The sequence below is a fragment of the Balaenoptera physalus genome, assembly GCF_965194825.1.
Source record: "Balaenoptera physalus genome assembly, chromosome: 9".
In the NCBI taxonomy this organism is placed as follows: Eukaryota; Metazoa; Chordata; class Mammalia; order Artiodactyla; family Balaenopteridae; genus Balaenoptera; species Balaenoptera physalus.
The window spans coordinates 7,797,105-7,819,901 of NC_138888.1; the positions used below are offsets into that span (position 1 = coordinate 7,797,105).

The following is a 22,797-nucleotide window of genomic DNA, read 5'->3' on the forward strand; positions in this document are numbered from 1 at the left end:
ATGGGGACACCGTGACCCATCACCGGCGCTCACACACAGATCCCGCCGGCCATCGGGCCTCCTGACTCCTCGTCACGTGTCACCGCCCCCCTTCGCTGACGCGGCCCCCAAAACCTTCCTGACAGCTAGAAAGTACCCAGGAGACAGCGGCTCAGGGTGTCCTCCTGCGCCTGGGCCACAGCGGCCACGGCGATTCCGCTGGAGTCAGGAGGGCCCGCCGGCATCCTTCCCGCTACCAGTGATCCACCCCCAAACCTTTCCGGGCCCCAGCGCTGAGATCCTGTGGTTTCCTCGTTGCCCCACGTCAACTCTGAAAGGAGCAGGAGACTGACTCCAGCTCCGCCAGCCTAGAGCTTGGGACCAACACCCCAGAAACAGGAGTTACGGGGAGCACGGCTTCCAGGGAGGGGCTCAGTCTCTTCTCCACTGAAGAGCCACAAGTCAACAGGACCGGGCAGATCCAGCAGGAAAGGCCGAACGTGCACCCACAGGACAGGATGCTGCTGCCCGGGGCGCCTGCTCCCCTGCCTCACACTGGGTCTCTCACGCTTGCGCGCGCGCACATGTGTCTGTATGCAGTGCGCGCGTGTGCGTGCACGTGCGTGTGTGTATGCACGTGTGCGTGTGTGCACATGTGTGTGCCCACATGTGTGTGTGTGCGCATGTGTGCGTACGTGTGTATGCATCTGTGTGGCCGTGTGTGTATGCACGTGTGTGCCCGTGTATGCACGTGTGTGTGCACGTGTGTACCTACGTGTGTGTGTGCACGTGTGTGTATGCACCTGCGTGGCCGTGTGTGTATGCACGTGCGCGTGTGTGCGCCCACATGTGTGTGTGCGCGTGTGCGCACGTGTGTATGCATCTGTGTGGCCGTGTGTGTATGCACGTGTGTGCGTGCGTGTGTACCTACGTGTGTGTGTGTGTGTGCATGTGCACTTGCGCGTGTGTTGAGGGGGTGGGGATGGGTGGCCGGCAGCGCCCCTCACCCGTGGAGGGGTTGGTGACCTGGCAGTCGTCATGCACATTGCTCTTCACAGGGCAGGCGGCAGCCGTGGGCCAGGAGAAGGTGTACTCGCAGTCCTCCACGGCACTGAGGAACATGGGCCTGGAGTTCTAGAAACAGGCGAAGGACAGACAGCTGCTGACGGGGTGCACACCTGACGCAGGTAACAGCGCCCACTGGCGTCGAGCAGGAGCTCCCCTGTGACGCACCACAAGCCCGTGACACACCCGTCTCGGTGTCTTCACGGGACGAGGGCAGACTGGGGAGAAGCAAAGGGTCAGGGTTTGCTCCTGAGATACCCCTGGGGGCTTGACACACACAGGGTGAGAGAGAGCCGGAAATCCCCTCGGGGGACAGGGACGTGTTCCGACAGCTAAGGCTTCTAAGGTGGGGGCGGGGACGGGGTGGCGAAGGGTGCTCAAAGGGCGACTGCGAGGCACGAACGAGGAAATAAATGGTACCGTCCCAAAAACGGAACCGGCATCTGTTAACGATGGACATAACAGGGAGACCCGCAGGGAGAACTGGTCATGAACTAACTAATCCCTCCACCACCTGGGCTAAGGCTCCCTGCCTCTCAGACGTGTCTCGTCCACATGGCGAGGGTAAAAAGGTAAGATTTGTGCAGCAGCGCCCTCCTTCCCAGATAAACCAGCCCCCGGCACCCGCGTGCAGAGCCCTCCACAGACCAAGCAGCTGTCTTGCTCTGCCGTGAGCCTCTCCACTCAGTTACAGAGCTGAGCGAGTCTGTGGGGGCCCAGGAGCGTGGACGCCAGCAGCGCAGGGGCCCAGGCTCAGCCTCTGCACAGCGTCCTGAGGGGAAACCTCAGCTGCCACCCCGTCAAGGGGGCAGACCTCCGGCTCCTCCCGCCACGGCTGCCCACACGCAGCTGCACGGTGGTGCTCTGTCCTGACACTGAGGATGGAGTGCACTGGGCCAGCCTGACCTCACTCCCGAATCTTACAAGACAGCACACAGGCTGCACCTTCATCTCCGAGGCAGAGGTGCTCCCGCGGTGAAAAAACAGTCCAGAGAAACCATTAATTCAGCCCCCACCTGCTGAACTGCATGTACCAACCCGTCAGGGAAGGAATCGTCCAGAGATGAGACGAGAACCCAGTTACCACGCACCAACCACATGCCAGAAACGGTGCCCGGCGCTCCACGCCTCCTCTCTCTAACCTCATAGCGAATTGGCAGGACAGGCCAAGCTCGTGTTGGTAACAGGTGTTCAGTTTAGGGAGGTTAAGTGACCGAGGTACACGGCCAGGAAGTGGAAGAGCTACCTTGGAACCGGGTCTGCCCAACCTTCTGCTTTACCCAAGTGCCTCCATGAAGACAAGGGCAGGTTATCAAATATCAGTTCTCTCTCCGGCCTTCAGGGATCTGAGTCAAACTTCAAAGAGAACCACCGAATTCTGGAACAAGAACTGCCAGGGTGGACACCCCGGGACCATGGGCCTGAGGCCGCGCCGCCCATGCCCTTCGTTAGGCTGGGTCACCCCGAGCTCTTCAACTCACATCCCAGGAAGTGAGACATCAGTCTCGCTGACCCTGGACTCGCACGGGGGCCGAGACAGCTGTGTCACTTACGAGTTGGCTCTCGCTGCACGAGAAGCGGATGGTGGTGGACTTCTTCCGGATCTGGTCCGGACACAGGTCACCATCGACGTACCTCAGGAGAGTCATGCCCTCGCTCCACTGAGGGCCATCCCTCACTCTGCCCAGGTTCACGGGCTTGGAGCCACCCAGCAGACACACAGCCGCCTCCGGAGGGCACGGCTCTGCCGCACAAGCAGAGACAGTTAGGAGTGACCATCAGCCCCTGTCCAGTCTAGGACTTAACAAGGGACGTAACGTCCGGCACACGACATAGTTGATTCTAACAATCACTGCAAAATATCAGTGTTTTCTTTCATTAAGTCAGATGCCAATGACACCATGAGTTCTCACTCCATGAAACGCTGTTTTACCACAGATGGGTTGGGGGTGAGCATGGGGTGTGGGGAGAATTCAAGGCAGAACAGCCTCAATTATTTCTGATCCCCAAACAAGATGAAGCTGAAACACCTAGATTACGCCCATGGAACATTTTAAATGGCCTATATTCACGTGCTATCTTACTTTAAGAAGTCACCAAGAACTGTGCCAATTTCCCAGTCCCCGAAATGTCTGAGTCATCTGCCCTGGGTAAAGAACGAGTCCCACTTCGTGGTTAATAAGAGCCTCGGTGTCGCCCATCTAGCCAGCATACAAAGCAAGGGGAAGTGGGCCATGGCCTCAAACCATGCAGAGGGAAAAAATAACTTTCTGGGTTTGTTTTTTTTCTTTTTAAAAAAAAAAAAACAAAAAAAGACAGGAACATTGCCCACTCTGAGTTGAGCCAGACAAGAGGCTGCCTCAGTGAGGCTGCATAAAACTCCAAGAAAACGGGACAGGTTTCGTCTCCAGGATCCCAGTGGGCCGTGGATGGCACCAAGGTCTCCGTGGGTTGCTGCTCCTAGTCGCACGGGTACAACTGAGTTCTAGCCTCTCATCACTGGCACCAAGGGTCTGGGTGCATCCTAACAGGACCCCACCCACTCTGCTCTCAATGAATACAGAGGGCACATACCCAGAGCTCCATTTCCCACCCTCCTATCTCTTGCCCTGGCTAAGAATTACCTGCCACGGCGATTATTTCTACCCACCCTCCAGCTCCCCACATTCAAACAATGGTTATACTGCTCCCAACAGAGCCTTCAGCACTGATTTACCCTGGACCACAGCAGGGGTGGGTCATCAAGACCCTCAGATAATTCCTCCTGCTGCTTCTTGGCAAAAGCACTCATGTGTCAGAGAGCAACGCGCCGTCGAAGAATCCGCTCTTACTTCCTCTTCGTCCATAAACTCACTACAAGCCATGAGCACCTCCGCCAGAGAGCTCACTCACCCGAGCCAGCCTGCGGAGCCAGAGACTTGCACACGTTGATGAGGTAGTGTTCGGTGGCTCCCGTCCTCGTGACGGCTTCCCAGTTGTCACTGTACCTCGACAGGGATGAGAGATCGAAGGTGTTCCCAGCCCCGTCTCTGAGGGGAAGAAAGCGCCACGGTGAGGTTCAGCTGGATTCTAACAGAGTCTAGCGCTCCGTCTGCAGAGGATCAGTATAAAGGCAGAGTCTACTCCTGACACCCTGGGAATCAGATCCTGCCAGGGACAGAACTCGACACTGGACTCTCCCAGCTCCAGGCGGAATCAGCAACAACACAGCTTGAGTTCAGGAAATGTCAAGCCCTAGCTCAACAAAATTATGTAGTAACCAAAAAAAGCAAAGAGTAAGCGCCTGTCCTGCTCAGGCCAGTGAGAAGACAAGGATACACAGACAGCTAAGACACGCAATGCCCAGGGCAGTCCGGGCAGGCCACCTGCTCTCCAAGCTGGAGGACACCAACAGTCACTGAAATAAAACAGGCTGATGTTGACCTGCTCAGGTAAAGGTTTACTTACTGCATGAACCCCAAGCAGGGACAGACACTGAGAGCCAGCCCTAGGCCAGGTGCAGAGTTAATGGTAAGAAAGACGAACACTCCCTCTGCAGGGCGCCAGATCCAGGTGGAGACAGAGGACAACCCCACATGCCACTTCACCAGGCGGTAAACTCAGCGCATCAGAGACTGAGAATCACCCATTCATGCAAAAACTACATGCCACCTGGGGCTACTGTGTTGAAGGAAAGAGATAAAAATCGCCCATTTTATGAAGTCTGCAGAAGTCACAAGGTAATTTTTTAAAATGTACAGTATGTCAGACGGCAATTACAGCGAAGAGGGAAAAAAAGGCAGGGAAGTGGGTATGAAGTTTGGAAGGGGAAAGAGGAGGTGAGATTTTAGACAATGGCCAGAGAAGGCCTTCCTGAGGAGGCCACCTCCGAATAAACTCAGAAAGACGCGGAAGAGCCAGTCACGCAGGGACCCGGCAAAGCGCAGCACGGGCAGAGGCAGCAGCGGGAGCAAAGGGCCTGAGGTGCGGAGAGCCCGGTGCACTGGCAGGGAAGCGAGGAGCCCCGTGTGGCTGGAGCAGAGCAGACGTGAGGAGTGACGCAGCAGGGCTGAGGGTAGCATCACATGGAGCGTTCCAGCAGGGAGAGACGGGGGCTTCACCGCATTGAGGGGTCTCAGCAACAGCCTGGGCCGACTTACAGTCTAACAGGGCCACTCTAATCACTGTGCGGGACTAGCCCAGCGTGGGTCAGGGGACCACTGAGGGGCCACTGCGGAGATGCAGCGGCGAGATGAAGACGGCATGAACCAGGGCAGGGAGGTGCTTCCGGAAGACAGAACTCCAGGTATTTTGAAAGTTGATGGACCATAAATGGGATGAGAGCGAAAGGATGGATCTGGCGTTAATATCAGCCTATGTGAGAGACAGAGGTATTTGCAAAAGCAGGTCCTCGGGAACTTCATATAATGGACCATCTGATAGAGACTTACTGTAAATGGTTAAAGACCTAAAAGAAGAAATTGAAACTATAATAAAAGAAGGGGGGTAGAATGGAGGAAAGAAATGATGAATTAGAGTACCAACAGGGACTATCCTGGTGGTCCAGTGGTTAAGAATCCACCTTCCAATGCAGGGGACGTGGGTTCGATCCCTGGTTGGGGAACTAATATCCCACATGCCCTGTGGGGCAACTAAGCCTGCACGCCACAACTACTGAGCCCGAGTGCCACAACTGGAGAGAAGCCCGCATGCTGCAACGAAGATCCCGCGTGCCGCAGCTAAGACCCGACGCAGCCAAAGTAAATAAAAAAATTTTTTTAATTAAAAAAAAAAATACTGTTTCTAAAATAAGTTTTAAAAAAGAAAGAGTACCAAACAGAACTCCTAGCATGAAAAGGACAGTCATGAAAATTAAAAAGGGAACAGTCAAAACAGCAAATTAAATCAGCTGATAAGAGAATCATTAAGTTGGAAATAGGTCTAAGGAAACAGAATACAGTCCAGAAACAGATAAATAAGATACTTGAAGACATGGTGAGGGATTCCCTGGTGGCACAATGGTTAAGAATCCACCTGCCAATGCAGGGGACAGGGGTTCGAGCCCCGGTCCAGGAAGATCCCACATGCCACGGAGCAACTAAGCCCATGCGCCACAACTACTGAGCCCACATGCCTAGAGCCCATGCTCCGCAACAAGAGAAGCCGCTGCAATGAGAAGCCCGTGCACCGCAACGAAGAGCAGCCCCCGCTCGCCACAACTAGAGAAAGCTCACGCGCAGCAACAAAGACGCAACACAGCCAAAAGTAATTGAAAAAAATAAATTTTTTTAAAATTAAAAAAAATAATAAATAAAAGACATGGGGGATAGAATAGGAAAGCCTAAGATATGATTAATACAAGTCCCAGAAGAAAAGAGACAGAATAGGTTAGAAGCAACCTTCAAATATACAATCACTGCAAATATTCCTAAGTGAATAACAGACATTCATCTTTAGTTTAGAAAGCATCAACTTCCAAGCAACATAAATAACAAAGCCATACCTAACAAATCAGACTAAGACTGCAGAACAAACACAAGAGAAAATACACAGAAAAGGTAGGTTATCTACAAAGGAATGAAACTGGGACGGACGGGGGCAGATTCTCTAACAGCAATACTAAGCACCGGAAGATGGTAGATTACCTTCGAAGTGCTGACACACACAAAAAAAGTATTCACCTGGAATTCTGTACCAAGCTATTGACAGTAAAACTAAGCCTTTTCAAGTAAAGACCAAGATTTAACTCGACAGAGTCTCTGTTCAAACCACCAAGCAGTGTGACTCACAGCGCGATTTGTACCCAGGACCAAGTCGGCAACCGTGGAAGGAGCCAGCGCCACAAGATGAACCAGTAACGGACAATGGTTCCTTCACTGTCTCTAGTGCAAGGTGACACAGCTCTTCACCCCATCAGAGACCAGAAGCAAACAGTTTGCAAACCAGCACTATGCACAGCATTATACTAAACAGAGTACTTAAAGAAAGAGAATTAAGTCAAAAGCAAGGGGTAAAATGCAAAGAGGAAGAGTAAGCCAAAGAAATAGAGACATTTCTTTTCCTCTTCAAAAGAAGAAATTTATATAGTCAAGCAACCAATGAATATTTTTTTAAATCACAATAATGACTTATTCAAGAGGTAAGAAAACAAGTCAGAACAAAAGCACTCGACCACAATACCATGGAGATGGGGAGAGAGCGTTGGTGCTACAAGGTTCTACGTTATTTTATTGTTGCAGGGATGGGTATAGTTACCAACTTTAGCTTTCCATTAAATCAAAAATACATGTTTAAGGCAACCGTTAAAAGAAAATGAATTATAATTCAGGGAATGCATGATGAGATTTTTCAAAAAGAAACAAAAAAATTATAATTAGTATCCTCAGAGATGATTAGAAGGACTTATTTGAAATTCAAAATAAAAATCTCCAAAGGATAGCCGATTTTTTAAAGTTCAGAAAATATTCCAGAATGGAGTAAAAACACGAAAACAGAAGATGCGCAATAAACTTTTCCACCAAACATACACAATTCTTGTAGGAAATGGGACGATGCCTTCAAAACTGAGGGGAAATTAATTTGAATCTGTAACCCTACTACAGCCAATCAGATTTAAGAGCAAGTTACTGGCATTTTCAGACAATGCATGGGTTCTCTCCCATCCAACCTCTCCAAAGTACAGGAGGATGCACTCTAACAAAACAAAAAAGGAAGCCAAAACAAAGGACATCAAATCCAAGAAGCAGTGGATCCAAGCCAGGAGTGATCCCAAAATGAGCTCTGATCAAAGAGCAGAAAACACACGGCCCAAATCCGAACTGAGACCTTCCTGAAGAAGAACGGTGATTATCCGTAGACACAGCATCGTGAAGAACCCTGACAGTCTGAGATACAATGGGAAGGCATATTATTCTGTCAACAATAAAAGAGAAAGACAACGTAAAATGCCAAGATTTAACACCTATCGAGGTAGCTATGTTCCAAATATTAAGCAAACTAAATGTGGAATGATTTTTGGAGCAACTTATGAAATAGAACAAATGGGAATCTTCTGACCTAAACACTAAGCCTATCTTCCTTCAGTAAGAGGAAGCTAAGAGACACAAGATTATGTCATTTCTCTGCAGATCCAATCAGACCATGTGATTTTGCAGCAAATGATGTTTATGCAATACTGTAAACGCCGCTTATTAGTTTTTAATTCTTTAGAACCACCCTCTGAATAAAGCAGGTAAGACCGTTAAGAGTTACCCAGCAGGATACACATGTTGTAAACCTTGACAATGCACCAGCAACAGTTTGCTGACATTGTGGCAGTGGGGGGGAGCAGCAGAGGGGGAGGCAGCGTCTGAGGCCCTCGTCTTACTTCGTGGGAAGTAAAGAGATGTCTAAAGGTGATGAAACAAGAAACAGAGCTTAGAGTATATCATCCCATATTCTAAAGGTAGCCAGAAGAGGAAATAAAAATGGAACTAATGAAAGTGGGGCAGGGTAGAGGGGAGAGAGACCAGAATTACATTTCTGGTGTCTGAAGACAGAGTCAACTAATACCATTTGAGGTTGACAAGCACGGGTATATTGATCATTTAGAGTCATGGAAGGCTCCAGACAGAACTACAAGAAGACATGGTAAAAAGTGGGATGAGGCTGATGGGATGGGGGAAGCTTACTTCATCTGACACAGTTTTCTACACTTATGAATTCATACAATATACACACATAAGCTTTCATTTTAACTGATTCTTCAATTAAAGATAAAAACTGGAAGGAAACAGGGAAATGATTAATTTTTCCCCAGGACGGGAATGCTGTAACTCAGTGATTCTTTTCAGGCTGGGTCCTCATGCAACAGAAACGTCAGTATGTCCCTTAAATATCCAGAAATGTGTAGACCCGTGAAACCAAAATCTCCAGGGATGGAACCCAAGATGTGTATTTTGTAACAGTTCTGAGGGTGACGCTGCTGAAATTCACACACAATGAAGACCTCCACCTTATCTCAGGAGCTGCCAACCACCTCATTTCAGGAGCCTACCTGAGCCACAGGTGACAGAACAAAGGAACCAGTGATGGCAGCCGAGAACCTGCAAGGTGGGTGTCACCCCCCTGGCGCTCTCTCCTACCCCCACCCCCCATGCAGCTCCACCATCTCCCTCTCCACGTCTTTTTCCCCAGACACAGGCAGCATCCAGGGAGGGGCAGAGGCCAGGGGACACCCTGGTCACTCCAATCCACTCACACCCATGAATCATACAAGGTTTCCTGTTTCAACGCCAGTCACTTCCCTGTACCTTAACACGAGGTTATTAAAGAATATGAAAGTTGTGAAGGATTTAGCAGTTACCCTAATCCAACTCCCCAGTTTAACATTCAGGAACTAAGGCTTAGAGAAATCACCTGACTAATCTAATCCCCTGTCCCCCGCCCGGCCACTAACTTTTTTTTTTTTTTTTTTTTAATATTTATTTATTTATTTGGTTGTGCCGGGTCTCAGTTGCTACCGTGGGCTCCTTAGTTGTGGCATGTGAACTCTTAGTCGCAGCATGCACGTGGGATCTAGTTCCCTGGCCAGGGATCGAACCCGGGCCCCCTGCATTGGGAGTGTGGAGTCTTAGCCACTGCGCCACCAGGGAAGTCTCCCGGCCACTAACTATTAAAGCAAAATATTATCAAGTAAACCTGACTGCCCCAGGGTCAACACCCGCATCGACTTACTTGAATGAGCACTCGGTCAGGTCGAAGGGCGGGCAGGCATACTGCGTGTGCCACTCGAACAAGTAGGAGCAGTCAGAAGTCTCCTGGAGAAACACCGGCTGCGGGAGTGGAGAGACGTGTCCGTGAAACGGGACACGTCAGGTAGTCGGTGCTTTAAGGATGCAAGTAGTAAGGGATGGGCCTGCTCATTACACTCTACACAGACTGATGAAGGTGTGAACACAGTTTCTGTAAATAACGTACTTAAACTAAGCTAACCAGGAAGTTTTATGAGACGTAAGAGCAGATTCACTTCGTAAAGACAAAGGCAAAGGGGTGAGGGCAAAGCGGCCCCCCGCTGCGTCGAGCACACTCACCGCCCGGGTGCTGCGGTCACAGTAGAAGACGATGGCCGTGGAGCGCTGGTACACCTTATGGCAGGTGTCCCCACCGGTGTAGTTCACCTTCAACACCCCGTTCTCATAGGTCAGCTTCTGGGTGAGGAGACCTGCTCAAGAAGCAGCCAGTTCAACAAGAATCAGTTCAGGAAGCCCCAGGCAGGTCGTCACAGACACGATGTATCACACACGCCGAACAAACACAAGACCAAGTGTGCCTGGCCTACTGGCACTGGGCCACCGACTCTGTCGCACGACACTGTAGAGACTAGAATCAGTCCTCCTCCCGCCCAAGGCTGCAACCTTATAGACTAACCACGGGATCAATGACGTACAGAGACCCCTGGACTGATGAGCTCAGAGGATGTCGCTTCCTCTTCACAGCCCTCAGGGAGGCCCATGTACTCACCCCATCAGCTACTTCAACTTCTTTCTTAAAGATTCTTAAACTTATCATCACTTGCCCAGCTGTTGAGACAGCATGAGGACCAACAGCCTGTCTTATACATTTTACAGCCCAACCCTGTATGAAATGTGTCCCCTTTGTCTCAGTTCTAGAAAGTACTACCTCAGAACACCCATTAATAGTCCAGTGGGTCCCAAAGTTGGAATAAAAAGAAGGCATATGATCTTAGAATCGGTAACTAGTATTGCTAAATAAGAATGAAAGAAACGCTAACAACATTTATCAGTACATGTCATGGTGAAGAAAATCAAATGAAATCAGAAACATCATTGGGTGTGCGGGGGCGGGAGGGAGGGCCAGGGGGCGGAGCCAAGATAGCAGTGTGGGAAGACGCAGAGTTTGCATCTCCCCACAACTAAGGTGCCTGCCGGACGCTGGTGGGGGACCCTGACACCTAAGGAGACGGGAAGAACCCCCGAGCAAACTGGTAGGACGTGGGGGACTGAGGGGGTTGGAGAAGTGGAGACCCGACAGGACCGGCGCCCCTGAGGGGTGGCTGAGGTGGGGAGGGGCTCCCATGCCCGAAGGGACCCCCAGGGGCTCGGATCAGCGGGGAGCAGGCCCAGCGTTTCCCCTGCCCAGTTGGCCGGGGAAGTCTGCCCAGCTCCCGGACCGGGTCCTACACCCTCAGAGGTCCCCTCCGGGCCGGGTTAATCCTCGGGACAAAGGAGGGAGGCCAGGAGAGAACAGGAGAGGCAGGAGGGAGGTGGCTCTCCAGGACCAGAGGAGCAGGAAAGGAGCAAGGGCGTTTGCCCCGCCCACTCAAACCCAGGAAGGCTGCTGGGCTCCCAGGTGGGGTCCCCCGCCCTATGAGACCAGGGGCAGGAGGCACGTCTGGGCCCCTTCTGTTCCTTGAGCCTGAGCCCCACCCCCTATACCCACCAGGGCCTTTTCCAGCCCTGTGGGTACTAAGCATAGGCCCCGCCCACCACCCAAACCTCACCCCCCGCTTAGGCCCTGCCCTCCACAGCCAAGGCCTTTTCCATTTTTTTCTCCTTTTTTTTTTTTTTTTTTTACTATTGTGGTTCCTTTTTACCTTCCAGTTGTTGTTTCATCTATATTTTTATTTTTATATTTTTTCTAACATATCTGTTAGTTTCCTAGTCTAACTGTATTTTTTACTTTGTTATTGTTTTTTTTTTTGCCACCCCTCGCAGCTTGCAGGATCTTGGTTCACAAGCCAGAGGTCAGGCCAAAGCTCCGGCAGTGGGAGCTCTGAATCTCAACCACTGGACTAACAGAGAACTTCAGACCCCAGGGAATATTCATCAGAGTGAGGTCTCCCAGAGGTCCTCATCTCAGCACCAAGACCCAGCTGTACCCAACAGCCTACAAACTCCAGTGTTGGAAGCCTCAGGCCAAACAACCAGTAAGACAGGAACACAATCCCACTCATTTAAAAAAAGGAAAAAAAAAAAAAGAGACGGCAAAAAAGTATGTCACAGATGAAGGAGCAAGGTAAAAACCTACAAGATCAAATAAGTGAGGAGGAAATAGGCAATCTACCTGAAAAAGAATTCAGAGTAATGATAGTAAAGATGATCCAGAATCTCGGAAATAGAATGGAGGCACGGATTGAGAAAATACAAGAAATGTTTAAGAAAGATCTAGAAGAACTAAAGAACAAACAAACAGAGATGAACAACACAATAAGTGAAATAAAAAATACACTAGAAGGAATCCATAACAGAATAACAGAGGCAGAAGAACGAGTACATGAGCTGGAAGACAAAACGGTGGAAATAACTGCCGAGGAGCAGAATAAAGAAAAAAGAATGAAAAGAATTGGAGACAATCTCAGAGACCTCTGGGACAACACTAAAAGCAACAATATTAGAATTATAGGGGTCTCAGAAAAAGAAGAGAAAAAGAAAGGCTCTGAGAAAATATCTGAAGAGATTATAGTGGAAAACTTCACAAACATGGGAAAGGAAATAGTCACCCAAGTCCAGGAAGCACACAGAGTCCCACACAGGATAAACCCTAGGAGAAACACACCAAAACACCTATTAATAAAACTAACAAAAATTAAATTCAAAGAAAAAATATTCAAAGCAGCAAGGGAAAAACAAAAAATAACATACAAAGGAATCCCCATAAGGTTATCAGCTGATTTTTCAGCAGAAACTCTGCAGGCCAGAAGGGAGTAGCAGGATATACTTAAAGCGATGAAAAAGAAAACCTACAACCAAGATTACTCTACTCAGCAAGGATCTCATTCAGATTCGACGGAGAAATCAAAACCTTTTCAGACAAGCAAAAGCTAAGAGAATCCAGCACCACCAAATTAGCTTAACAACAAATGCTAAAGAAACTTCTCTAGGCGGGAAACACAAGAAAAAGACCCACAAAAACAAACCCAAAACAATTAAGAAAATGGTAATCAGAACATACATATCGATAATAACCTTGAATGTAAATGGACTAAATGTCCCAACCGAAAGACATAGACTGGCTGAATGGATACAAAAACAAGATCCGTATATATGCTGTCTACAAGAGACCCACTTCAGACCTAGGCACACGTACAGACTAGAAGTGAAGGGATGGAAAAAGATATTCCATGCAAATGGAAATCAAAAGAAAACTGGAGTAGCAATACTTGTATCAGATAAAATAGACTTTAAGACTGTTACAAGAGATAAGGAAGGACACTACATAATGATCAAGGGATCAATCCAAGATGATATAGCAATTATAAATGTTTATGCACCCAACACAGGAGCACCTCAACACATAAGGCAAATGCTAACAACCATGAAAGGGGAAATCAAAAGTAACACAATAATAGTAGGGGACTTTAACACTCCACTTACACCAATGGACAGATCATCCAAACAGAAAATAAATAAGGAAACACAAGCTTTAAGTGACACAATAGACCAGATAGATTTAATTGATATTTATAGACCTTTCCACCCGAAAGTGGTAGAATACACTTTCTTCTCAAGTGCACACAGAACATTCTCCAGGATAGATCATACCCTGGGTCACATATCAAGCCTCAGAAAATTTAAGAAAATTGAAATTGTATCAAGTATCTTTTCTGACCACAAAGCTATGAGATTGGAAATCAATTACAGGAAAAAAATTGTAAAAACCACAAATACATGGAGGCTGAACAGTGCGCTACTAAATAACCAAGAGATCACTGAAGAAATCAAAGAAAAAATAAAAAAATACATAGAAACAAATAACAACTAAAACACCATGACCCTATGGGATGCAGCAAAAGCAGTTCTAAGAGGGAAGTTTATAGCAATTCAATCTCACCTCAAGAAACAAGAAAAATCTCAAACAATCTAACCCTACATCTAAAGTAACTAGAGAAAGAAGAACAAAGAAAACCCAAAGTCAGTAAAGGAAAGAAATCACAAAGATCAGAGCATAAATAAATGAAATAGAATCAAAGAAAACAGCAAAGATCAATAAAACTAAAAGCTGGTTCTTTGAGAAGATAAACAACATTGATAAACCCTTAGCCAGACTCATCAAGAAAAAAAGGGAAAGGACGCAAATCAATAAAATTAGAAATGAAAAAGGAGAAATCACAACTGACACTGCAGAAATACAAAGGATCATAAGAGGCTACTACAAACAACTATATGCCAATAAAATGCACAACTATGAAGAAATGGACAAATTCCTGGAAAGGTACAATTTTCCAAGAGTGAACCAGGAAGAATTAGAAAATATAAACAGACCTATCACAAGTAATGAAATTGAAACTGCAATTAAACATCTTCCAACAAACAAAAGTCCAGGACCAGATGGCTTCACAGGCGAATTCTATCAAACATTTAGAGAAGAGCTAACACCCATCCTTCCCAAACTCTTCCAAAAAACTGCAGAGGGAGGAACACTCCCAAATTCATTCTATGAAGCCACCATCGCCCTGATACCAAAACCAGAAAAAGATATCACAAAAAGAGGAAATTATAGACCAGTATCACTGATGAATATGGATGCAAAAATCCTGAACAAAATACTTGCAAACAGAGTCCAACAACACATTAAAAGGATCATACACCATGATCAAGTGGGATTTATCCCAGGGATGCAAGGAGTCTTCAATATATGCAAATCAATCAATGTGATACACCATATTAACTAAGGAATAAAAACCAACCATATGATCATCTCAATAGACGCAGAAAAAACTTTTGACAAAATTCACACCCATTTATGATAAAAATTCTCCACAAAATGGGCATAGAGGGGAACTACCTCAACGTAATAAAGGCCATATGTGACAAAGCCACAGCAAACATCATTGTCAATGGTGAAAAACTGAAAGCATTTCCACTAAGATCAGGAACAAGATAAGGATGTCCACTCTCGGCACTGTTATTCAACATAGTTTTGGAAGTTCTAGCCACGGCAATTAGAGAAGAAAAAGAAATAAAAGGAATACAAATTGGAAAAGAAGTAAAACTGTCACTCTTTGCAGATGACATGATACTATACCTAGAGAATCCTAAAGATGCCACCAGAAAACTACTAGAATTAATCAATGAATTTGGTAAGGTTGCAAGATACAAAATTAATGCACAGAAATCTCTTGCATTCCTATACGCTAACAATGAAAAATCAGAAAGAGAAATTAAGGAAACAATTCCATTTACCATCACAACAAAAAGAATAAAATACCTAGGAATAAACCTACCTAAGGAGGCGAAAGACTTGTACTCAGAAAACTGTAAAACACTGATGAAAGAAATCAAAGATGACATAAACAGATGGAGAAATATACCATGTTCTTGGATTGGAAGAATCAATATTGTGAAAATGACTATACTACCCAAAGCAATCTACAGATTCAATGCAATCCCTATCAAGCTACCAATGGCATTCTTCACAGAATTAGAACAAAAAATTTTACAATTTGTATGGAAACACAAAAGACCCTGAATAGCCAAGGCAATCTTGAGAAAGAAAAACGGAGCTGGAGGAATCAGGCTCCCTGACTTCAAACTATACTACAAAGCTACAGTAATCAAGACAGTATGGTACTGGCACAAAACCAGAAATATAGATCAATGGTACAGGATAGAAGGCCCAGAGATAAACCCATGCACATATGGTCACCTAATTTACAAAAAAGGAGGCAAGAACATATGATGGAGAAAAGACAGCCTCTTCAATAAGTGGTGCTGGGAAAACTGGACAGCTACATGTAAAAGAATGAAATTAGAATACTCCCTAACACCATACACAAAAATAAACTCCAAACGGATTAAAAACTTAAATGTAAGACTATAAAACTCTTAGAGGAAAACACAGGAAAAATACTCTTTGACATAAACCACAGCAAGATCTTTTTTGACCCACCTCCTAGAATAACGGAAATAAAAACAGAAATAAACAATGGGACCTAATGAAATTTAAAAACTTTTGCACAGCAAAGGAAACCATAAACAAGATGAAAAGACAACCCTCAGAATGGGAGAAAATATTTGCAAATGAAACAACGGACAAAGGATTAATCTCCAACACATACAAACAGCTCATGGAGCTCAATGTCAAAAAAACAAACAATTCAGTTAAAAAATGGGTGGAAGACCTAAATAGACATTTCACCAAAGAAGACATACAGATGGCCAAGAGGCACATGAAAAGATGTTCAACATCACTAATTATTAGAGAAATGCAAATCAAAACTACAATGAGGTATCACCTCACACTGATCAGAATGGCCATTATCAAAAATCTAGAAACAATAAATGCTGGAAAGGGTGTGGTGAAAAAGGAACCCTGCTGCACTGTTGGTGGGAATGTAAACTGATACAACCATTATGGAGAATAGTATGGAGGTTCCTTAAAAAACTAAAAATAGAACTACCATATGACCCAGCAATTCCACTATTGGGCATATACCCTGAGAAAACCATAATTCAAAAAGACTCATGTACCACAATGTTCACTGCAGCACTATTTACAATAGCCAGGACATGGAAGCAACCTAAGTGTCCATCGACAGGTGAATGGATAAAGAAGATGGGGCACATATATACAATGGAATATTACTCAGCCATAAAAAGAAACGAAACTGAGTTATTTGTAGTGAGGTGGATGGACCTAGAGTCTGTCATACAGAGTGAAGTAAGTCAGAAAGAGAAAAACAAATACTGTATGCTAACACATATATATGGAATCTTAAAAAAAAAAAAATGGTATTGATGAACCTAGTGGCAGGACAAGAATAAAGACGTAGACGTAGAGGATGGACTTGAGGACACGGAGTGGTGGGGGAGGGAGAAGTTGGGGTGAAATGAGAGTAGCATCGACATGTATACACTATCGAATGTAAAATAGTTAGCTTGTGGGAAGCAGCAGCATAGCACAGGGAGATCAGCTTTGCGATGACCTAGAGACATGGGATAGGGAGGGTGGGAGGGAGGCTCAAGAGGGAGGGGATATGGGGATATGTGTATGCATACAGCTGATTCACTTTGTTGTACAACAGAAACTAACACAGTATCGTGATGCAATTATACTCCAATAAAGATTAAAAAAAAAAAACATCACTCACACACTGTTTTACAGGAATACAGCAGACATTCCTCCTACTCAGGAAAGTTATAATCTTTAGATCTTAAATCATAAGATATAATCATAACATCTTAAATGTGGAATTCCATTCTTTTGCAAAAAGAGAAGAAACAACCACGGTACCTGCCACTTTCTGAAATCCCTGGGGTCCCCGCTTTGCCTGACAGGATGAGATGACTTTGGACTTGTCATCGGTCGAGCAGACACCTGAGGACAGCTTTCCACAGACCCGGAAGTAATAGGTGTATTCGCCAGCGCTCACGACGGTGTCATTTAGGCCAAGAGGCTTCAGGTCATACATGTTGCCATGCCTTGGGTCTCTCACCTCACAGTTGTCCCCTTCAAGAACACGAGAAGGGAAGGGCAATTACACACACTCACACCGTCAGGCAAAAGTTCTGCAACTTTTAAAAGTTCTGCAACTTTTCTGCTAAGTGCTGTCTTAAAAGAGGCATTAAACATCATCACTTCCACGTTCTCTCCTTTTGTCTGTTTGCATAAGACAAACTGCCTGGCAAACAGCTCTCTCGAAGAGCTTAGGTCACAGGATGAAGATCCACTTAGACAAAACCAAACCCCACGTTCATATTCTCAAGCGTGAGATGCCAAGAGCCCGTCAGGCTGGGTAGGTGAGGAGAACGCAGCTGGCAAAGTGAGCAACGGAGTGGAGTAAAAAGAATCAAGGATAAGAAGCTGTCCGTCCACTAACAGACGTTTCATGATCATGCACGGGTTTCGCATCTAAGATGCTGTTAGAACACCCCCTACTTCACACATTCACCAGGATCAGTGAGCAGGGCCGGGTCTTACCTTCCACGCGGACGACGGGACAGGCTTCCACGGTTCTCCAGACAAACACATACTCACAGTCGTCCAGGAGCTGAAAGGTCGGGGATCCCTACAACGGAAACCAACAGCTCACTGTGTTCTCATTTATTAAAAAAATGAGTCAAATGGTAGCTAGAACTAATACCCAACTTTTAACCTCCACAAGAAAAGTACACGGCACTTATGAAACACATCAGATCTGGGGGGAAACAGCACATTCTAGTCGAACCCTATCGATGGCCTAAAACCCCTGAAAACTAAGGCAAGTTCTACATCAGACAGAAGATCTGGAGACTGGAGGGGCGTGAGAATGAGGCACGACAGACACGCACCATCGTGTGGGCGCACTCGAGCGTTATCCTGGTGGAGAAGCGCTGGTTCCCGCACTTGTCGCCGTTGACGTAGACGATGCTCAGGGACCCGTTGGCGGCAACTTGAGGACTGACCTGCACGACGCCCAGGTTCCAGCTGTTGTCTTCCGACACTAGGCAGGACCCCACTGCACTGCCTGGAAGGGCCAGGAAAGCCGATGAACTTGGGGGTGGCAGGACAGGCAGAACGAACTTGAGTCCAATGCTCGGAACTCACCGTGGCAGCCAGGAATGTACGGGAGAGGATTGCAGACACTCAAGTAGAAGGTTCTCCTTTTTCCATCAGCTGAGGTGTCAACCGCAGTCCAAGGCTTCTTGGCTTTGCTTAGGCCGCTCAGATCATACTCATTCCCAGCGAGATCTGAAACACATGAAAGCGCTGGAAATCCCTGCCTTCCCGGCAGCTTTGGGCACCGCCTTTCAACCCCGAAGACCAAGGATGCACGAACTTAACATTCATAACAGGGACTTCCCTGGTGGCGCAGCAGTTAAGACTCCTGCGCTCCCAATGCAGGGGGCCCGGGTTCGATCCCTGGTCAGGGAACTAGATCCCACACGCATGCCGCAACTAAGGAGCCCACCTGGCACAGCTAGGACCCAGCACGGCCAAATAAATAAATAAATAACTATTTTTTAAAAAATAAAAACATTCATAACAGAGAAATGAGGAGATCCACAGGAAGCCGAGAGGCTTCTCCTACAGAAACATACACCTGTCCTGACCCTCAAAACCTCCATTACAACAAATCACCACGCGTGTGGAGGTGAGGCTGGGGGCCACCACAAAGAATGAGGGCGGCTGGAGACCCAGCTCAGCATCCAGGTACACCGTACGGAGCTTCATCCTCTTGTTCTTTTCTTCTCTTACGCTGTAAGAAGCTCTGACAGTGTACTTGATTTTCTTCCCCTAGTTTTCTTCTCCGTTCTTAACCAGCTTCTGACCCCAAACTATAGCTCAAAACCATTAATTACGTATCCAGATTCTCTTCAAAAGAAGCTTTACAATTCTAATATTATTCAAAGAAAATACGTAACACATATATCATGCTGCCTGTAAAGTAAAACATATGGTACACAGACACACGTGCACACACACACACAGGCAAATACACACACACTGACACAGGAGCACACACGCTTTTGACCAGCCTCTTAATTCCTGGTGCCCCGGCCTCACCCGTGACTTGGCAATCCACCAGAGAAGGTACACAGGCCAATGCAGTTTCAAACTCAAAGAAAGTGTCCCGGATCCCCAGGCCAGAGTCAATGTCTTGATGCAGGAATCTTGGGGTCCCTGGGTAAAGGTCGTCATTGCAGATGAAGCGGATGATGAAAGCATCAGCCCTCCCTGGGAACAAGAAGACCAAACTGTAGGAAACCACAGCGATGACAGTGCAGCCGTACACGCGTGTGGCACCAGGACAGCGTGCCCGGGAACGAGCCTCCAAGCCACCCTCTGAGACAATCAGGTCGAAGCGCCAGGTCTGGTTCAGGGACCCAATCTGAACTACAAAGTGGCCACGTTCACTGCGATAGTGACCCACGTAAAGACGGTTTACACTGTGAACCTGGTGTCTTGGCATTCTTCTATTCCAGGAAGTGTGCAAATGCTATATCCGTTTATCCATCCAAACATTAGAAAAATGTCACTCTCCTTTACGGGTTTATTCGACAACATTTACTAAGTTCCTACTACACACAGGAGTGAAAGAAACAAGAAAACCCACCCTACTGGGAGCTGACACTCCGGTCCAGCGCCCAAGTAGTACGCAAACTAAAGGCAGCCCCTCACAGACCAGTTGGAAACGAAGGAAAACGCAGCAGGGACGGGGCCTAAGAAACCCCAAGGGTGGTGGGGACGAGGCATGGCGGTTTCCAACGCAGTGGCCGGGCTCCCTGAGAAGGTGCCGTCTGAGCCCACCCCGAAGAAGTGAAGAGAAGAAATGAACCGCCTGGCAGTCTTGAGGGGAGAGCACTGCGGGCAGAGAGAACAGCAAGGACGAAGGCTCAGGTGGGGAGGACGGGAGAGAGTGGGCCTCCACAGTTCCAGAAGCAAGAGGTCAGCAGGAGTGAGCGAGCACAGTGGCGGGGGACCCCGTCAGAAGAGCAGCCGGTGTCCCTCGGCCACTGGACAGGGCTGGCTGCTACTCTGGGCGCACGTGGAGCCCTGGGGGGTCTGAGCTGGGAGAGGTGTCGCCCAACACTTAAAACATCACTCCGACTGCCCAGATGAACACAGGCCCCTGGGGGGGGGTGGGGAGGACGCAAAGCAGGACGGCCAACGCGGAGGCTCCCGCAGGGAGGGAACCACGGTTGGGTGGTGAGCGCCGGAGGCTGCACTAGGGGAAGAACCCTAGGGTCAGGGACACGTTAACCCTCACAGGGAACCAGAGATGCCCGGCTAATACAGGAGGAAACTGAGGCAAAAAGAGGGTAAGGAGCAAGGCTGGGCAGCGAGGCTCTAAGGGCTGGTTATACGTGGGCTGCGCCCCTGGGGTTGCCGGCGCCTGGATTCAAACTCAGCAGAATAAATGTCAGCGGCTTTCAGCCACACGATTAGGGCAAATAAAAAAATTATATATAAATGCCTAATCTATTTTATTTTTAAACAGCACTCTGGAACTGGAGAGCAGGAGAATTATAAACAAGAATGAAGCACGCTGCTTTCTGGATACTGAAGCGAGTGAGCACCTGTTTTGACCAAGAGCTGAAGAACTTTCCACCTGTAAAGCAAAGGATTACCACGCCCCCGGCTCTACTAAGCTCTCCCTAACCAACTAAAAGTATCTCAGTCTGTGGTCCAAACCCTCCCCAACAAATGATACAGAACAAGACCAATTCCCTTTCTAGGACAACCCTTCCAGGATCTGATAGCAGTCCCCAGGCCCCGTGTTTTCTGTCCCTGAAGTTAAGAAGACCCCAATTCTTAAATCCCCTTCACAGGAATCCTGAACTCATTCCTTCGACGCCCTAAGAGTTCTCTTCCCAGCGCGTTAATGGATCTGTCAGCTTGCGCGTGATGCACAAAAGGAGCCGATGACCGCAGACTGTCACGGGTGCAGGAGGGCAGAGCCGTTCCCGCTCCCTTCCGGATACTAAGTTCCTCTGACATCGACTCAGACGTCCCTCATATTTTCCGCCCCACACATCACACGACTGCCCCCTCCCGAGTACATCCCGGTGTGGTGCAAAGAGCACAGGTTTAGAAGTCAGAAGACGTGGGTTCCAACCTCAGCCCTGCGGCTCACGGGCTGTGTGTGTGACTGCGCCTCTGGGGGCCTCCGATCCTCAACGCAAAATAGAAACGTGTCAGTCGGCGGAGCCAGGATGAGGATCGAGAGACCTGGCTGCCAGCCCTGGCTCTGCCCAGCGCTGAGCCCGTGGCTCTGTCCAGGGCACAGGGCCTTCCGGGGCCTTGGTCCCCTGTGAAGCGAGAAGGTGGCGAAGCAGAAGGTGTGAGCGCAAATGAGATGCAAAGCGCACACAGCACTCCACACGGGACCACACGGGACCGGCACGCACACGGCGAGCATTCGCGACGGTAGCTGTGACTCCGCCACCACCGTCCTCCCGAGGCCCTCAGACTCGGCCTTGCACCTTATGACACCAAAAATGGCAACTTTCAGTTTACAGTCACAGCTGCAGGAAGGAGTAGAAATGTGAACCCACTGGAGAGGCAAAACTGTATTTAAAGATACAATAAAGACTGAGTAGAGGAGTTGGCGGAAAGGAAGAAATTTAGGAAAAAACAAAGTAACTTCTGTTATCTTCACTCACCGCTTCTTTAATACCTGAAAAACACAGCACAAAAGGCCGAGTGAACACATTCCTATCAGAGGAGCCACTGGAGGTGCTGGTGGAGGACGCCTGGGGTTGGGCGCCGCAGAACCTAGTGGCCGGGACCCCTCGGCCGCGGGATGCATTCAGGCGGCTGGGAGAACACACCGGAGGCTGGGCACGTGGGGCTCAGAGGCGGGGAGGGGGGCCAGGACTCAGGGTCTACAGGCACTCCCGTTACACTCTGGAAGGTTTACAGTCACAGAACCCCCAGGACACCGGTTAGCTGCAAACACAGGGATGTGAGCTCACCTTTGGGGTAGGAAGGAAGCCCCGTGTAGGTCAGAGTTATAAAGCCCTCAGGGGACAGCTGGAGGCTCTTCTCCAGTCCCACCAGCCTTCCTGGCTTCAGATTCTTCAGCTCTTCCGTCTGGGTCTCTGCCTCACAGCCGGAAGCTGGCTTTCCATCCAAGGTGCCGCAGACGGGCATCGCGCCGCACACGTTAAACTGCAGGCCAGACAGCGAGAACCACACAGCAACTCAGGCCACGCGGCTCACCGGGAACACAACCCCGAGCAACTCAAACCCTGCCCAGCCAAACAGGGTTGTCTGCTTGTTATCCAAACAACTGCATAATTTGTTCCTCATTAGGCAAATGACCAACTTTCCATGCCTGGGCAATTAAAC

At 48.0% G+C, this 22,797-nt stretch overlaps 1 protein-coding gene across 1 annotated transcript in view; it reads right to left on the reverse strand.

The window, feature by feature from the left end:
- Positions 1-22,797, reverse strand: part of IGF2R (insulin like growth factor 2 receptor) — a 110,463-nt gene that overhangs the window by 21,009 nt on the left and 66,657 nt on the right. Inside the window, exons 22-32 of the mRNA XM_082475511.1 lie at positions 22,422-22,617; positions 19,510-19,680; positions 18,550-18,693; positions 18,294-18,469; positions 17,944-18,031; positions 17,257-17,472; positions 10,095-10,225; positions 9,739-9,836; positions 3,937-4,073; positions 2,598-2,788; positions 987-1,113 (exon numbers count right to left, since the gene is read on the reverse strand). Of these exons, the coding sequence (XP_082331637.1) occupies positions 987-1,113; positions 2,598-2,788; positions 3,937-4,073; positions 9,739-9,836; positions 10,095-10,225; positions 17,257-17,472; positions 17,944-18,031; positions 18,294-18,469; positions 18,550-18,693; positions 19,510-19,680; positions 22,422-22,617 (1,675 nt within the window). The remainder of the gene's footprint in view (positions 1-986; positions 1,114-2,597; positions 2,789-3,936; positions 4,074-9,738; positions 9,837-10,094; positions 10,226-17,256; positions 17,473-17,943; positions 18,032-18,293; positions 18,470-18,549; positions 18,694-19,509; positions 19,681-22,421; positions 22,618-22,797) is intronic.